The sequence below is a fragment of the Colobus angolensis genome, unplaced genomic scaffold (assembly GCF_000951035.1).
Source record: "Colobus angolensis palliatus isolate OR3802 unplaced genomic scaffold, Cang.pa_1.0 Scaffold98, whole genome shotgun sequence".
Taxonomy (NCBI): Eukaryota; Metazoa; Chordata; class Mammalia; order Primates; family Cercopithecidae; genus Colobus; species Colobus angolensis.
The window spans coordinates 5,411,506-5,427,856 of record NW_012123820.1 but is presented as its reverse complement, the minus strand read 5'-3'; the positions used below and the strand labels follow the sequence as shown (position 1 = coordinate 5,427,856).

Genomic DNA, 16,351 nt, shown 5'->3' with positions numbered 1-16,351 from the left:
GGCTGCTCTCTGAAGTCATGCCACCTGAAGTTAAGCTGCATCTCTGACACTCAGTTGCTTCTCCTCTCGATGTTCAGCTGCTTGTCTCTGCCAGCTGAGGTCTGGGGTTTATATGGGTTTATATGGGCACAGAATAGGGGGGCTGGACAGGCCAAACAGTAACATTTGGGCAGGATAACAGGGATAACCGTTCTCATTTAGGGCTGCAGTTTCAAGGCTTGAGGGTGGGACCTTTGCCAGTGAGCCACCCTCTTCTACCCAGTAAAGCCATCTGCCTTCTGTCCTTATCGCTTCTTTACAAAAAGGCTGTCATTTTGCATTCTCATCAGCAAAGAATGAGACTTCCAGTTGCTCTGCATACCTTGTCATGACTTGATATTGTCAGATTTTACAGCCGTTGTAATAAGTGTGTGAAAGTGTTCCATTGTGGATTTGATTTACACTTCCCTAATGACTACAATGTTTATCATCTTTTAATGGTCATCTGTATAGTTCCTTTGGTGAAGTGTCTGTTCAAATATTTTGCCTATCTTGTTATTGGGTGTTTGTTTTCAGATTTGAGAGTTGTTGATACTATATTTTTTACAGGTCTGTGGCTTGACTGTTTTAACCTCCTTCTGACTTTTTTAAGAAGACAACATAATTTATAAATGTAAATACCTGCAGTGGAAAAACTCCCATGACCCATCTGTAATTTCAGACCTGGGATTCCCCAGAGGTTTGAAGCTCTCACTGATGGGTAGTTGCTGGTTATGGCCAACAGCCAAGTTGATTCAGGCACTGACATGTTAGAACATTCTGCACGTGCGCACCTGTAACACTCCTCCCCCAGCCTCTTCCTCCCCTCTGCAGAGACACCCTTCTCCTTTCTGCTGTTTCTGCATGGGTGGCCAGAGCCACACAGCCCTTTCTTTAAGTCAGGAGTTGCCCTGTCAAAGCACAAGTCAAGAAGGAAGTGATAAAGGGACTGAGGGGAAGCCCTGAGAGGACTGAGAGGATGGGAAACTCTCTGCTGAGAGAAAACAGGTAAGTAAGAGGCTCCCTATGGGAGAGCAGAGGAGATGGGACAGGGCAATACAGCAAGGAAGAAAAACAGAAAGCTAGTATACAGTTAGCACACTAAGTTGGGGTAGAAAGTAGTTGGGTAAGGAAACTGCCAAGCCTTCAGTGCCTACTCTGTGCCAGATACCACATTAAATTTCCCATAGGTTTTGCCTTCTCTGAAGAATCATAGTGAGCAGCTGATGGAGAATAGCTGAAAGGTAGAAAGACTTTACCAAGGAAGGTCTATATCATAGGTTACCACCTAAGAAATGAAACAACTTTCTGAAAGCCCAGGAAGGAGATGCTCTCCTGAGCTCCTCATGCTCCACAAGGCGGTCAAAATCACCACCCCCTTTCAGCCAGAATTTTAAGTTTGAAATAAACAGCAAGCTTCCTGCCACCTTGAGGCTTCCTTTGATGTACACTCCCTGCAAGCAGGTAAGCAGAGGTCATCTAAATTAAGTAGGCAGAGAACTCGGATTTACTTTTCTGGACCTCAGTTTCTTTATACAATATCTACCTTAGAGGGTTCTAGTGTGTATTGTGCTAGCATAGTGCCTGACACAAAATAGGGTTCAAAATTAGAAGATATTTTCTGCTTTCTTTTTTTTTGACCATCATCTTCCTTAATATCAAAGCCGTCATTGTAAAAATCTAGTGCCACTAAAGACAAGGTAATCTCTAGGGTATAAAGTGGGGCGATCTAGAGAGAGTAAGCCAGCTGGAGGGGTCTTCACAGGGTTATGTTTGGAATCCCAGGTCTCAGTTCATGCTACTGGAGAGTGGAACACAGGAAAAAATTTTAGCCCACTTTTGACCACTTGCTGAAAAGAAGATTGATGGTCCTGTGGAATATCTCATGTCCCTTCCTAAAAATCATGTTGTCTGAGACTTCTCTACCCTGGGTCCTCGCAGCCCCTTGTCAATCTTCTACTCTAGCATTGTTCTAACAATTATATAAATTACTATTTTTATTACTAGATATGAGCTGCTCAAATGTAGTGATTGTTTCTTATTTATCTTTGAATTCCTGGTTCCTGGCATCATTTCTGGCACATGACAGGCACTTAATAAGTGGTAGATGATTGACTGGAAACATAAAGAAATCACCGTTCTGATAAATCAAATCAAACAAAATACAGAAATGATATGAGTTATTAAGTCCTGACTGAAGTCACATATGGGATTTGTTTCTTAGAACTTTGATGTGGGGGTAAAAAATTATGACCTTACTATATATTTGTAATAACAAAATTGGGAAATACAGAAAGTATAAACAAAAAAAATGGTAATTGCATTTATAACTACTGATGACATTGGATACATTCTGCTTATTTAAATTTCTGTATTCATTAGTCATTTGTGTTTCTTCATCTGTGAAGAGCCAGTAATGTCTTTTGCCCATTATTATTTTGATATATTTTGTTTTATTGATAGTAAAAGCTATTTGTGCTTTGAAGAAATTAGTCCATTGTCATAAACATTGCAAAAAAAAAAACTTAAAAACATTTTTTACTTTAAAATTTTGTTTTATGTAAGAAAAATTACTTTTTCCAAGGTACACACATTGTATGCTGTTTGGACTTCTTATGGTTTTGTGTTTATTGTATTTTAAAGAAAATTCTATTTTAAATCTAGAAAGCTTTTTGGTTTCTGCCTTTGCATTCATGCTTAAAATTCTTTGGTCTTCCCAAGATAAGACAAATCAACCCAAATAAGTTTTGATTTTATTATTTTACATTTGGCAACATATATTCAGTATATGGTGTCAGATATAATTCTTTTTCCAAATAGTTGATCAGTTTGCCCAACATCTTTATTTCTATGATGATTTAAAAGGTCTCCCTCGAGCCAAGTGCAGCGGCATGCACCTGTGGTCCCAGCTACTCAGGAGGATGAGGCAGGAGGGTTGCTTGAGCTACTCAGGAGGATGAGGCAGGAGGGTTGCTTGAGCCCAGGAGTTTGAGGCCAGCCTGAGTAACATAGCAAGACCCAGTTTTAAAAATAAATTCATTAAAATGATTAAATAAAATGTTTCCCTTAATGTATTCAAAAGTCTTGTATATACTGGTATCTAATTTTCATTGTTACCCCAACACCTAGTTATCATCCAATCAGCATACTCCCCAACCATGTCTCTCCAGATCAAATAAGCCAAGAAACTGGGGAAATTTTGCACAGGATAGAATGGCACCCATCCCTTCTTGAGAGGAGCTCAGTCTCAGAGGAAGGGACCTGCCAGCAGCAAACCCAGCTTTTCCTCCTTAGTGGTTGTGGATCCTCAGGCCAATTGCCTGGCATTCTGGGCCTCAGTTTCCTCATTAGTATAAAAAGTATAATGATAATATCTATGTTATGGATTTATTCTGGGATTAAATGAAATATAACACACAAAATGATTGGCATATATTAAGTAGTGTTTAAGTGTTAGTTTCTTTATCCTCATACCCCCAGTTCCCAACAAATGGAAAGATGGGTATACAGAAATCTAACCCAAACAATGAACCAATTTATTTTCTTTATTCAATCCTTTTCTTCTCCTTCTATCCCTTGTTCTGGGCCTCCATGTTTTCTGTGAAAGATGGTGTGATTTACACAAGACAAAGCCAGTACCTTTCCCCATTACTTGTGTATAGCTCCTGGAACTGCACCAAAGAGATGGTAGCTGAGGACCTCAGGCCTCTCTCTGGACACTGATACTCTCAGGGTCATGATGAGGATCCCTGGATATTTGGGAACGGATGATTTACGATCACTCATTCATGGCAGTTGGAGAATATCAGTGGGCTGTTGCTGTGGCAATGGAGAGCATGTCAGATCAAAGGTAGCTTGTGGCATGTGCTTGAGGAAAGAGTATTAACATATGTAAGGGCAACGAGTCAATTTCAGAGTCACACACAAATAGCAGAAATGAGGAAAGTTGGAAAAATTGTGAAAAGAAGTGGTAGGCCTGGTTAGGAAATGCTTAGCTTGTTTCTGATACGTTGAGTTTCAGGTGGCAGCAGAACTCTCAAGAGATGCCTTGGAATCTGAGAATGCAAAGCCCCAAACAGAGAACATCCAGGTGAGAGCAAAATCAACCAAATTCTCCCCAGCCTTTGCCCAAGGAGAATGAAGTGTGGCAAGCCCTGGACTTCACATCCCAGTGAGAGAGGGCCCTGTTTAGACCAGCAGCAGTTGCAATACTAGCAAATGTGAAGACAGGACAAAAGACAAAATGCTTGAAAACTTTGGATAGGAGATGTGCTACTTTGCTAGAAGCCTAATGTAACTCCTAGCAACAGGAACTAAGACCCTGTTAGTCCTTGTCATGCCCCGTTATAAAATAAGGGGTCTTATTTCCTGTTGTCCTTTTGTTTGTCTATCTCAGGTACCTTTGTGCTCAACCTCCATCCTAGACATTTTATTTTAAGCTATAGGTGTCTATTTCTGAGGTGAACACATGCCAGATGTTACGACAATTTTTAGAAAGTTTGTGGAGACACCATTGTGATTGCCCTGATGCTGCTAAACAAAGACCACCTCATTAATTCTTTTTGAACCGACCTTCCAAACATCCAGCCCTAAAGAATTCTCTCTAAGGAAAGGAATAATTAAAATATGGAACTAATGTTCCAGGGTCCAAGAATCCCAAGGGGTGACAAGGTCAGTTTTTCTGTGGCCTGTAAAGTTATCTGTGCTTTTCACATGGTTTCAGGAGGAGATTTTGAAAGAGGAACAATTAAAAAACAAGCACTGTTGTTATTTTTTAACACCAATGCCCACGTTAGGGGCTGGAAACCCAGAGATTTCTTTCAACAGGGTGCATTTTTTCAGTGCAAGGTGAGAATTACGTATTTTCAGGGGTATCACTGGGCACATGCTAAGACATACAGTTCAAAGGATGAAATAAATCAGAAGGGCCATGGCATTATAACAAGGAAGGGATTGGGTAGACGAGAGAGCCAGAGAAGGCTTTGTGAAAAAGACAGACAACTCAAATTGCTGACATGTAACCTGAAGTTAAAGATATTTGTCTGGTTTTCTTCTTGGAGGCTGTCTGAACCTATCCCAAACCAAAACAACCATGTTGAAATGCAAGAATAAATTGCTGAAAAGTTGAGTAGAAGAAACAGCCAGCTTACAAATAGTTTTTGCCCATATTTAACCTCAGCTTATTCTTATAACTCCATGTATAAGCAGTATATACACCCTCTTTTACAGATTTAAAAACTATGGCCTCAGGAGTTCAGAGAATATCTCTCAAAATCATCCCCCTCCTCTTATCTCACTCATTTCTCCTCAGTGAACCTGGTTTGTTAGCTTGGTGTGATTCAGTAGTTTGCTTATGATGTTTCCTTAGCAACAAAGCAGAGATGTAAGCAAACGGCCTGAAGCACATTGAAGGTAACCTAAAGAAGAGGAAGAGTTGCAGCTGTGCCTCTGGGCCCCAGAGGCTTTGATGGTGCATAGATCTTACAGGTTGTCAGAATGCTCAGCCAAGCAGGTGACCACAGCCAAGGTCACGATGCAGTCAGCCTTTCCTCCACTGCTCCTCCTGATGGAACTTCATGGGAAAGCTCACTGGGGAGACATTTTGGGATGGTGTTTTTCAAAGGTTTTTACATACTGTAACTGATACACGTACTACTTCATAAAGGGCTTTCACATTCAACCATGTAGGTAGTTGACTATGCCTCAATTTCAGAAAGATGTACAGAATGATACTTAGACATTAATGTAGATGTGGGACTGCATAGAGATTCTAAGCCTTTGTGCTACGAGAGAGAAGTCCTGTTATTTAACTATATCGTTGGAGTCATGATGGTAGATTTGCTGACCTCCTATAGCAGGGTTGTTCTGTCCTTGGCTATTCATTCTGTATTCATATCTTCATCAAATATTTATTGAAAACCCATTTACTGTGCCAGATGTGTCATACACTGGAAATACACACCACAATGAACAAGATCAATATGGTCCCCAGCTTTGCAAAGCTCACATTCTAGTGTAGAATATAGACAAGTGAGCAAACAATTGCAATATACTGTAAATTGGAGAAATTCAAAGTATAGTAAAATACTGTACAGATATTACCTAACCCATACCTGAAAAAAATGATTTGTAAAAGTTCCACACATCTGTACCTTCATTCCCTGGAGATAACTCTTGTGTGTTCTTCATTACAAGGGAACCAAGGAAATTACCAGAATTGAGAATGAGAAAACTTTTTTTTTTTTTTTGCTGGGAACACAGCAGAAAGCTTTTTCCCTGAATTTGATAGTATCATCTTCATTCTAGGAGGACAAAGGCATTCTACCGTGAGAGATGTGCCCAAGTTATCTAGAATGAAACAAGCTTGCGGGGAGAAAAGGTTTTCCACAGAAATGGCAAAAGGAAGGAGTCACCTTAACAAAGCTGCAGAAATCAGTTTTATGATTTGCCATCTCTCTTAGGTATTTTAGATGCTGGGATCACCATGTCGCTAAAGGGTGTTTCTGCCTTCCCTGGTGAGTGGACAGTTGTTTTTAGGAGTTACTTCCCTAAGTGTGGTTTCAATGTGGTATTTGCTGTAAGTTACCTGTGACTGTCTGTGGCCACAGCGGAAGCCTGTTACTAGCCCAGATACAATCACCTAAGAGTTAATCAGGGAAGCAATCCTTCCAATTTGATGAGAAACAGGAACAACAGTCTCATGGGTGGCGTGCTGTCCTCAAACAGGAAAGCCTCAGAAGCAAAGATGAAACTAGCTACTAACGTAGAAAAAAGACACCTTTTTGTCACACTGCAAATCTGAGTCTGCAACTTCCAAAGCACATGTTTCTATCGCTTGCACGTAGAACTTACAATTGGGGTGATCGTGTAATTTATCATTCAAACTAAGATACCTTTGAGAGTGAAAAGGATGCTAAAAATAATTAAAGCTTGCTAAGTGATTGATAATGACCTTAACCAGACTGAGGCAAACCAGGACATATGGTCACCCTCACAGCAGATGTTCTTGTCTACTGAAACGATGGTGGGCTTCCATTATACTTATATTGCATTTTTTCAGGGGGTCTTTTATACAGTGTTCCCTTATGGGAAGAGTGTGTTTGTTCGTTTGTTTTGGAGATCATAGATTAGAATTGAGATTGAAAATAATCCTGGCTCCTTCACTCACGTAATAGAAAAGAAATTGATACTTTGTCAGAAAAAAAAGTCTCCAAAAAGTAACCTATATCATCATATTTCCCCATCTATAAATCAATTCCCTATCATATTTAGAAAAGAGAGAAAGGAGGAGAGAGAGAGAAAGAGAGAGAGAGAGAGAGAGAGAGGCACAAATGAATATATTTCTACTTGGCCTTATCTTTTACTTTTTTCTTTTTTATTTAACTCATCTATGCTGAAGGAGGTATTATAAAAGGCATGTAACTTTAACAAAGAGTTAAAAGTAAGTTTTGTAGGTTTGTGTCATTTCCTTTGAGAGTTTCTGAATATTAAAACAATTTGCTTTGCTTTGCTTTTACAGGAAAAAAATACTCATTTTTGAAAAGAGGCAAGATTCCCAAAATGAAAGTAAGTCATCGATTTCCTATAATTTTCACTTTTGATAAGACTTACATTTCCAAACTGCTTCTTCTCTATGTTCCCAAAGCAGCTTAGGCTTATTTCAATTACAATATCTACACATTTTGCTGCAATGTATCCAATTGCTTGTCTTTTGTCCTCACTAGATGGTGAGCTCATTGAAGCAGGAAGGAATTGGCTCATTAATCTCCAAATTCCTCAGTTAGTGCCTGAGGCCTGGAGGCTGAAGGCAGTAACTGGAGGCAAGGATACAAAAGGTGGAGGAGAAAGGCGCTTACAAGAAACTGCAAGAAAGCCAGCCTGGGATTGGGGAGCGGTGGGGCCTCCTGGTCAGGTTAAAGATTTTCATCTTTGTCTTGAGAGCTACAGGAGATACTGGCTTTACACAGGGAATGGGGAGTAGGGGGCAAGTATGATTAGATTTGTATTAAAGATATCGCCCAGGTTCCTGTGCAGAAGACAAATTGCAGCAAGGAGTGGGGAGAGCAGATACCAGAAGATCACTTAGGAGGCTGGTGCAATGGTCTCTGGTGATAGAACAGCGTTGAAGTTAAGGAGAAAGAAGAATTCTAGAAGTAGAGTGTGATGAATTGTATCACACCTAAAAATAAAAATAAGAAAGTGTAAGCCTGAGGACAAGCCATTGTGTTTCTGAAGAAGAAAAATGGAAGAGTTTTGACTTTGCCTTCGTTAGTTTAAAGAGGAGAACCTAGTTCATTTATGTAGAATCTTAAAATCTAGCCCTGCAAGATGTGTAAATGAATAATATAGCCTCCCTCCCTAGCCACTTCACTCCAGGAACGGTGGGTCCCAGGGAACCTCAATTTCCATCAGAGCAAAATATAATAGAAATAAGACCGGATGCTAAAACTCTGTGCTGAAGATGTTCTTCTTGTAATGATAATCAGGGGAGTCTTAGATGCCTATAGGAGCTTATGGAGATGTGGAAATCCAGAATGTGAGGACCGAGAGAACGTCAATCCATATACCATACGGTAGCCTTCTCTGTAGACTTTCATGTGAGGGCACATGTTTGTTTACGGAGCTGGTATGTTTGCAAGAGGGCGGCAAGGGTGTCAAAGTGCCTCTTTGCTGAATGACCAGAGCCATTTGGTTTTAATTAGGCTTTGAAAAATTGCCATGCTCGTTTGTTATCTGCCAGCAGGTACAGGAATGAGAATGTTTAGCTTAAGAGTTTCCTGTTCTGCCTAACTCCTTGAACACCAATTATCACACCACCACCATCCTGTCACCTAGAGTAGAAACGACGGCCCTCCACTCCACAGTATGGATCTCTCACAGCCCCTTGTCTGTCTCCTGTGCTAGCTTGTGGGCCTTTTGAGGACAGGGACTGTTTCTGATTCTTCTTTGTCTCCCCAGTGCCGGCTGCAGAGGCACTGAATGTGTGTAAGGAACAAAAATCAATTTTGTGTAAGGAAGGAGAGGGGAGTAGGTAAGGAGGGAAAGAGAGCTGGAGGGAGAAATTGTGATTTCCTATCCAAAGACTAACCAAATGTGTCTTCCTTCTCTCACCTCTCAGACTGAGAACAGCTCCAGCAGCTGTGACTTGTTTAGATGTCCTGTCACTCCCCAGGGATACGCTGTAGCTCAGAACAGCCTGAGAAGAGCTACCCCAGCTGTTTCTTGGCTTTTTAGTTATTTATATTCTAGCCCTCCCCTGCTCCTCCCCTCAAATATCCCTAAAACCTGAAATTCATTGAGTGTATTTTCTTTCTCCAGATGAAGGATTGTCATCTACTCCCATCCAGGTAATACGAACATCTCTAAGTTATTTTTTGAGATGATGATAGAAGTGCCCACACTCTAAATGGCAGGAGAAGTTGGCCTCCGAGATCCCTTCTGACTCTTACATGGAGAAAGACTTTAGATGTCAGTGCTTGTGAACCCGGGAGGCATGTTCAGGGCCTGGTGGCAGAAGCAGCAGCTACTTCTGCTGTATAACTTATGGAAAGGAACTTAAATTTACTGACCACTTCATTTATGACAGACAACATGCTGAGTGCTTTACACACATCAACTCATGTAGCTAAAACAACAACGCTTGAATGTTGCTGCTATAATCCATCCCATCTCCCCATTTTACAGATGAGAAAACTTAGTGATTAAGTGATAATTCCCCCAAACCAGATAGCTAACAAGGGGGTAGAACCAGGATTCAAAACCAGGTTTCATTTCAAAATCCATGCTTTTCCCCCTGTACTTTGCTGCTTTGCTTTTTACCTCCTGATACCCCATCGTAAGTGAAACCTTCCCTTGAGTTGTTTCCCTATTTAATAACATAAATATCTCTAGAGGGTATTTAAATATCATAACAAAAACACATTAAGGTATTATAAGATTATTCTTTTTTAATTTTTTGGTTTTGTTTTGAGACAGAGTTTTGCTCTTGTCACCCAGGCTAGAGTGCAATGGCACAATCTCAGCTCACTGCAACCTCTGCCTCCTGGGTTCAAGCAATTCTCAGCCTCAGCCTCCCTAATAGCTGGGATTACAAGCACCTGCCACCACACCCAGTTAATTTTTGTATTTCCAGTAGAAATGGGGTTTCACCATGTTGGCCAGGCTGGTCTGGAACTCCCAACCTCAGGTGATCCACCCACCTTGGCCTCCCAAAGTGCTGGGATTACAGGCATGAGCCACTGTGCCCAGCCAGATTATTCTTTTTTATTAGAATTGGCTATCCTCAGAGCCCTGAGACTGGAAACTGTATGGGTAGTGTCTTAGTCCACTTGCGTTGCTATAAAGGAATATGCAAAGCTGGGTAATTTATAAAGAAAAGAAGTTTATTTGGCTCATGGTTCTTCAGGCTGTACACTCATAACTGCGACGATGGCACCAGGCCATTCATGAGAAATCTGCTCCCATAATGAAAACACCTCTCACTAGGTACCACCTCCAACAATGGGAACCAAAGTTCAACATTAGATTTGCAGGGGACGAATATCCAAACCATATCAGGTGGTCAGAGGTCACTCTGGAACAAGGGGCAGAGAGGATGCACCTGAGTAAGCTCTAGACCTTAAGCACTCTTGCTGCTGGCCTAGTGGTTGGGGTAGAAGCAGTCATTTAGAAAAAAATGGCCAAGAGATGGGGAGGAGGTGGTCATAGAAGACAGACTTGACCCAGGGTCAAGCCTGTGTTGAGACTGAAGTATAAAGGTCATGGCAAGAGGCCAAATCTTGATGATGGCTCTCCTTTGACAAGCAGGACAATATTGACCAGACCTACTCAGAGGAGCTGTGCTATACCCTCATCAATCATCAGGTTCTCTGTAGAAGGCCATCAGGGAACTCTGCTGAAGAGCACTATGAGAATGTTCGCTGCAAAGCTGAGAGACCCAGAGAGTCCTTGGGAGGAACTGAGACTGAGTATTCACTTCTACACGTGCCTTCTACCCTGAGGCATGCCCGATCCCCAGAAGATGAATATGAGCTTCTCATGCCTCAAAGAATCTCCTCTCACTTCCTGCAACAGCCACATCCACTTACGGCCCCTTCTGAGACCCAGTTTTCCCATTTATAATGAAGTGGTTGGACTAGCATTTGTTTAGCACCAACAAATAAAAGGTGGGATGGGGGATCTGCCTGAAGCAGGGATGGGACACAAAGTCCCTCCAGCTTACCTCCCACAACAACCCTTTCCCTGCAGAGCACGGTTTGTGTACCACAAGTCCTCTTAGCACACAAAAGCCAAAATATAAAGATCAACCATTTATCCTGAACGCCACCATTTGAGAAAGAGGTAACCATCTTTGGTTCTACATGATTTGGAGATTATAGTGGTGGGGGAGCTCCTTGATTCCCCTAAAGCTATGCACACCACAAGGGGCTCTGCTCTCTGTCTGGGATCTTCTTATAAAGCGTTCCTATGATTGTTCTCTGAAGTCACAAAGAAGCTTTACTCATCATACTAAGTGTGCCCAAGGGGGAGTTCACTCATTACAGTGACCTTCCAGCTCAGCCCTCACCCCATGGGAGCCTGTGTTGCTCCTCTCACTCCATGTGTCTAAGCCATGTCTTTTACATAGTGTCCTTTGACCTGTTGGCCCCCAGGGTCTGGCTGGTTATGTGAGTTGAATCAAGAGGCTCGAGGCCAGATGTTTACATAATTTTAACCTATATGATTTTATTTTTAACTTTGTATTTCTCCCTAGAAATCTTAATAAGACAATTGTAGCATCAGACAATGTTAAAAAGAATGATCCTTGGAGATCCCATAATCCCACTACCCTTGTTTGGCTCAGAGAGGATAATTTAGCTAATGTTACATTAAAGTTAGTGGCAAAACTTAATTTGGAGCCTGATTTCCTACTGACTTCCAATTTAGTGCTCCCCCAGTATGCTACATAGAAAGCTCTCTGCAATATACTAAATGTATACTAAATGTATATATTTAATAATGTCATGTATAAAATATGAATAAAATGTCCACATAGGAAATTAACACACATATACCTTCTCTGATAGGCACTCCTCTGTGTGTCCTGATTATTTACTTTCTCTTATCTCTTCCTTAGTGTTCCTCAAATTATATCTATCCTCTAAACCAGGGATCAGCAAACTGTAACCCGCAGGCCAAATCTGGCCCACTCACTGTTTTTATAGATAAAGATTTATTGGAACACAGTCACACTCATTTGTTTGCCTACTATCTATGATTGTTCAACCATGGGAGAGTTGAGTAGTTGTGACATGGACCACAGGCCCTTAGGAGCCAAAATAAATATACTTTGGCACTTTTTGGAAAAAAAGTTTGCAGACACCTGCCCTAAATTATTATAGTTTGAGAGAAACTTAACAGAAATGTGTTTGGTTACTGATGCATAAGAGCAGGCACCAATAAAATGGCATAAAAATATTAAATCACAAATTGGATAAGTGAGACCAAGACAATTTAGCAAATTCTGCTATTTCTGTATTCACACCTGTGTCTTCCACTTGTTTTATTTAACTCATGGCTACTGTCCTAATTTTAGGCATGCTAAAATAGTTCGTTTTAAAAGAAGTTTGTTTAAGAAAGCAGTAGGTACATTATGTTTACTAGACAGGCCCTTTGACCAGCTAAGCGACAGGGACCCTAGTACATTATGTTTAGTTACTGTTTTCTTCTCAAAGTTAACCAAAGCTGAATAACTTTGCTATTTAAAATGTGCTAACTCCCAAATGAGGAGAAATGCAGTGGCCTGAGCTTGGATGTGTCAGGTTTTTGGAGACTTCGGCCAGGTGATGGTCTTCAGCTAAAGAGCCAGCTGCATCTTGGTATCTCCTCCTCTGCTGACTTCCTACTTTTAGCAAGATTCCTTCACGTGGAACTCTAGCTGATCCTTGGCCAGGATCAGATCCTCAAAAGGAGGTATTCATGTTAGCAGTGGATATTGTACAAGATGTAACATGGCTTCGAGGAAAGACTGTAGATCCCAGAGACAGATCATCGGTCATTCAAATCCTGGTTCTCTCTCTTCCTCCATCTGTGACTTTGAACATGCTACTTGGAGGCTCAGCTCCTTCATCATCGACAGAAGGATTACATCCAATGTAGGCAATCATCTATTACAGACGCCAAATAAATGATATCAAAGGGTATAGAGAAACAAAAATCTTTTTTGATGTATGGAAAAAAACTATGCTGATACAGCTGGTTATTCAGGGTCACCCAGCAGTCCTCCAGCAAGGTAGAAACACCAAATCAATGAGTTTATGCTAGAAGTTTTCACATGGCTACTGGGCCATTGTGGAAGTAGACTGGTTGAAATATTCTTAGTATGACATAATATCTCTTTGAACATCCTGTGAAAGCATTATCTGTCCCAAACAGTATATGCCTTTTATCAGGGACACATTAAATATAAATGTTTAACCAAAGAAAGTTGTTTTTATAATGAAATTATAACAGGGATTTACAAGAGGGAATTATAAGAGGGATTATGAAAGGGAATTACTTTTGAGCAGGGGGAGCCATTTGGGAGTGCTTCAAGATACCCAATACGATATATACAATTATGATTTCTAAGTCAAAAGTAATATTAAGAACAAAAAAAGAGTTTAAAAATTCTGATATGAATGTAATATACTTAATGTGTAGGATGTCTCAAATTTCCAGTAAATAAATTTTAATGTCCCAAAATACCCACTACGTCTGTATGTAACACTGATGCTGTTTCCCCTACATTTCAGGATTTCTGATGAAAGCTGTGCACCCCCTTTGCAGAAAACGCACATTCACACACACACACGTTTGTATATGATGTATGTGGGGGTTAGGGATGTAACACCTCAGTGAAAGAATCCCTGTCCCTGATAAAGAACCTGAGCCTGAGCATTTCAATTACTCTCTCAAGCCACAAACATAACCGGGAAACTCTCCCTCCCTCATGCTGGTCTTAAAACTACTTAGCCAACATTCAGAGGCACAATTTATGCCGCAACTGCAGACTTTGTGGTTTCCGTTTCACGTACATACTAGCATCTATAAATAATCCCTTATTCTGTGAATAAATTCTTATTTAAAACAGAAGAGAAAAATAGGAAGAGGGCAAAGACAGGACAGGAAAATCTGTTGACAACAAGTTGAAATGCTAACGTATTTTAGGACAAACTTGAGTGATAAGTGCTTCGGATATTCTCAGGGATTGAAGGGCATGGACAGAACAGGAAATAGAAGTCTCCAGGATTCCACGAGGGCTCCAGGGAGAAGTCGATTCTGTTTCTATTTATCTCTGTTCATTTCCAAGCCTATAGCCTCAAGTTCAGAAAGCCACTTGATCTGAGCGTACCTTGGTTCTGCCAACTGTTAATTGGACCAGTACAAATTCTGTCTACTTTCCTACAGAATTCTCTTTTGCAAGGCACTTGGTGAAGCCTTGAGAGGTCATCATCATCATATAAAGTCTCCTGCAGTCTGAGGGCCCTTCCTCTCCATTCACCCCTGACTCCTGACCACTTGTGCTGCTTAGGAATTCCCAGATGTCAGCCAAGCCTGAACTGAGCATGCCTCTGGGGATCCTACCTGGGCTGGAGGCCATTCATAGTGTGTGGTTGCCCTGTGATCTAGGCTTTGCTCTCAACAAGCGGTGGAACTCTGGGCTGGTCCTCCCAGCTCTCCAGAATTTGATTTCCCAACTGTGAGATGAGGGAGGTGCCTTTTGAAGCTGAGTCTATAATATCTAGTCACAAAGGAAAGATTCAAGGATGTCTGTGGATAAAGCTGCCAACAATGCAGCAATAGTGTGAATTAACTTATTTTAAAGCAATGAAAGAGTGATGGGAGAGGAGAAGAAGGATATTGAGAGATTTCTCCCACTTTTTCTTAGCATTGATCGGACTCTGAATAGGACAGGATTCATGTCCAGAATTCACATGTAAAAGACAAAGTAGAGAATATGTACCTCATCCTAAGAAGACACAAACATGTGTAAAGGAAGGCAAATCTTCTTATTCAAACCCCACCAGTGCTTCAGGATTCGGCTTGAGTCCTACTTTCTACAAAAAACCCTCCTCTAATTAAACTATACTGACCACTCTTTTCTCTAACCACCTGCAACCCTATTGGGGTTTCCGTTTGTTTGTTTGTTTGTGATGGAGTTTCACTCTTGTCACCCAGGCTGGAGTACAATGGCGTGATCTCCGCTCACTGCAACCTCTGCCTCCTGGGTTCAAGCAATTCTCCTGCCTCAGCCTCCCGAGCAGCTGGGATTACAGGTACCTGCCACCATGCCTGGCTAACTTTTAGTAGAGATGAGGTTTCACCATTTTGGTCAGGCTGGTCTCAAGCTCCTAACCTCAGGTGACCCGCCTGCCTTGACCTCCCAAAGTGCTGGGATTACAAGCGTGAGCCACCATGCCCAGACTGCCTTTGTTTTTAACCCCTGGGTATTTTTTTCTGCTGTTTCCTGTTTCATCTGTACTGATCCTAACTCTTTAATAAAACTAACAGCTTCTTTTCTTATTGTCTTCTCCATTAGTATCCTCTATAGCCTTCTATAAAACACATCAGTTTTTCAAATCTATAGAACTAAATTAAATTGAAAGGAAAAAAAAAAGAATTAGACACATGGCTGGAATTTTTGTTGGCGGAGGAATAGGAGCGGGTTCTGCTGATATGGCTGCTATCATTCTATCCATATCTAAGTGACATCCAGAGAAGAGCAGTTTTTCTTCTCAAATCCTTCAATTTTTGAAACCTCACTATGTACCAGGCATTATGCTCATCATGATGTTGTGTGATGAGCAGCAGATTTATCTCCTGTAGCAGAAAGTGCATTTGCAAGTGACTTTTCTTTCAAACACCGCCAAATATGTTAGTCACAAAGGTTAGTTTTTCCATACCATTTGGGCAGAAAAGTCGAACCTATGGAAAGTCCTCTCTATGACTTGCAAGTGGTCAAAACCCAAGACAAGGTACTTGCTTCTTGGTGCTTTCCAAAGAAGGGAAGAACAAAAGCAAATCCTGCCTCCAGACATGAACAGGCCGTTCCTTCAAGTCCAAGCCCTTTCAGATACCAAGTCCTGCCAGAGAGGACCTCAGAGAAAGAGGAGGGGATGGCCTCTGCCTGCTCTTGCTGGAACAGAGAGGAGAACCCAGGTCACCCCCGCGAAACTTGGCTTGATCTTATTCACCCAGAAGAGGAAGCTGCCCTAAGGGAAATGAAAAGATGACATTCAACACCATTGACTGCCAGAAACAAACAAACAAACAAAAACCCAGCCCAAAGCTCGGCCAATCGGAATGCAACAAC

General features: G+C 41.3%; 1 protein-coding gene across 4 annotated transcripts; it reads left to right on the top strand.

Moving 5' to 3' along the window:
- Positions 1 to 812: 812 nt before the first annotated feature.
- Positions 813 to 13,740, top strand: GCSAM (germinal center-associated, signaling and motility). Of its 4 annotated transcripts, XM_011932775.1 has the most exons (7): positions 848 to 1,026; positions 1,209 to 1,482; positions 4,040 to 4,108; positions 6,489 to 6,533; positions 7,538 to 7,584; positions 9,337 to 9,365; positions 10,825 to 12,467. In XM_011932775.1, the coding sequence occupies exons 3-7, from the start codon at positions 4,062 to 4,064 to the stop codon at positions 11,137 to 11,139; spliced, it is 483 nt and encodes a 160-aa protein (XP_011788165.1). In that variant the 5' UTR covers positions 848 to 1,026; positions 1,209 to 1,482; positions 4,040 to 4,061; the 3' UTR covers positions 11,140 to 12,467. The 4 variants fall into 4 exon arrangements, with proteins under 4 accessions (XP_011788163.1, XP_011788161.1, XP_011788164.1 ...); XM_011932773.1 differs by lacking the exon at positions 1,209 to 1,482 and having other exon boundaries at positions 813 to 1,026; positions 10,825 to 13,740; XM_011932771.1 differs by lacking the exon at positions 1,209 to 1,482 and having other exon boundaries at positions 813 to 1,026; positions 4,034 to 4,108; positions 10,825 to 13,740.
- Positions 13,741 to 16,351: the final 2,611 nt, after the last annotated feature.

Excerpts from the sequence above, each read along its gene's own strand:
- GCSAM (XM_011932771.1), top strand. The coding sequence starts at position 998 with ATGGGAAACTCTCTGCTGAGAGAAAACAG. Across the intron at positions 7,585-9,336 it reads GCAAGATTCCCAAAATGAAA|ATGAAGGATTGTCATCTACT; the intron begins GTAAGTCATCGA and ends TTCTTTCTCCAG. Across the intron at positions 9,366-10,824 it reads TGTCATCTACTCCCATCCAG|GACAATATTGACCAGACCTA; the intron begins GTAATACGAACA and ends TTTGACAAGCAG.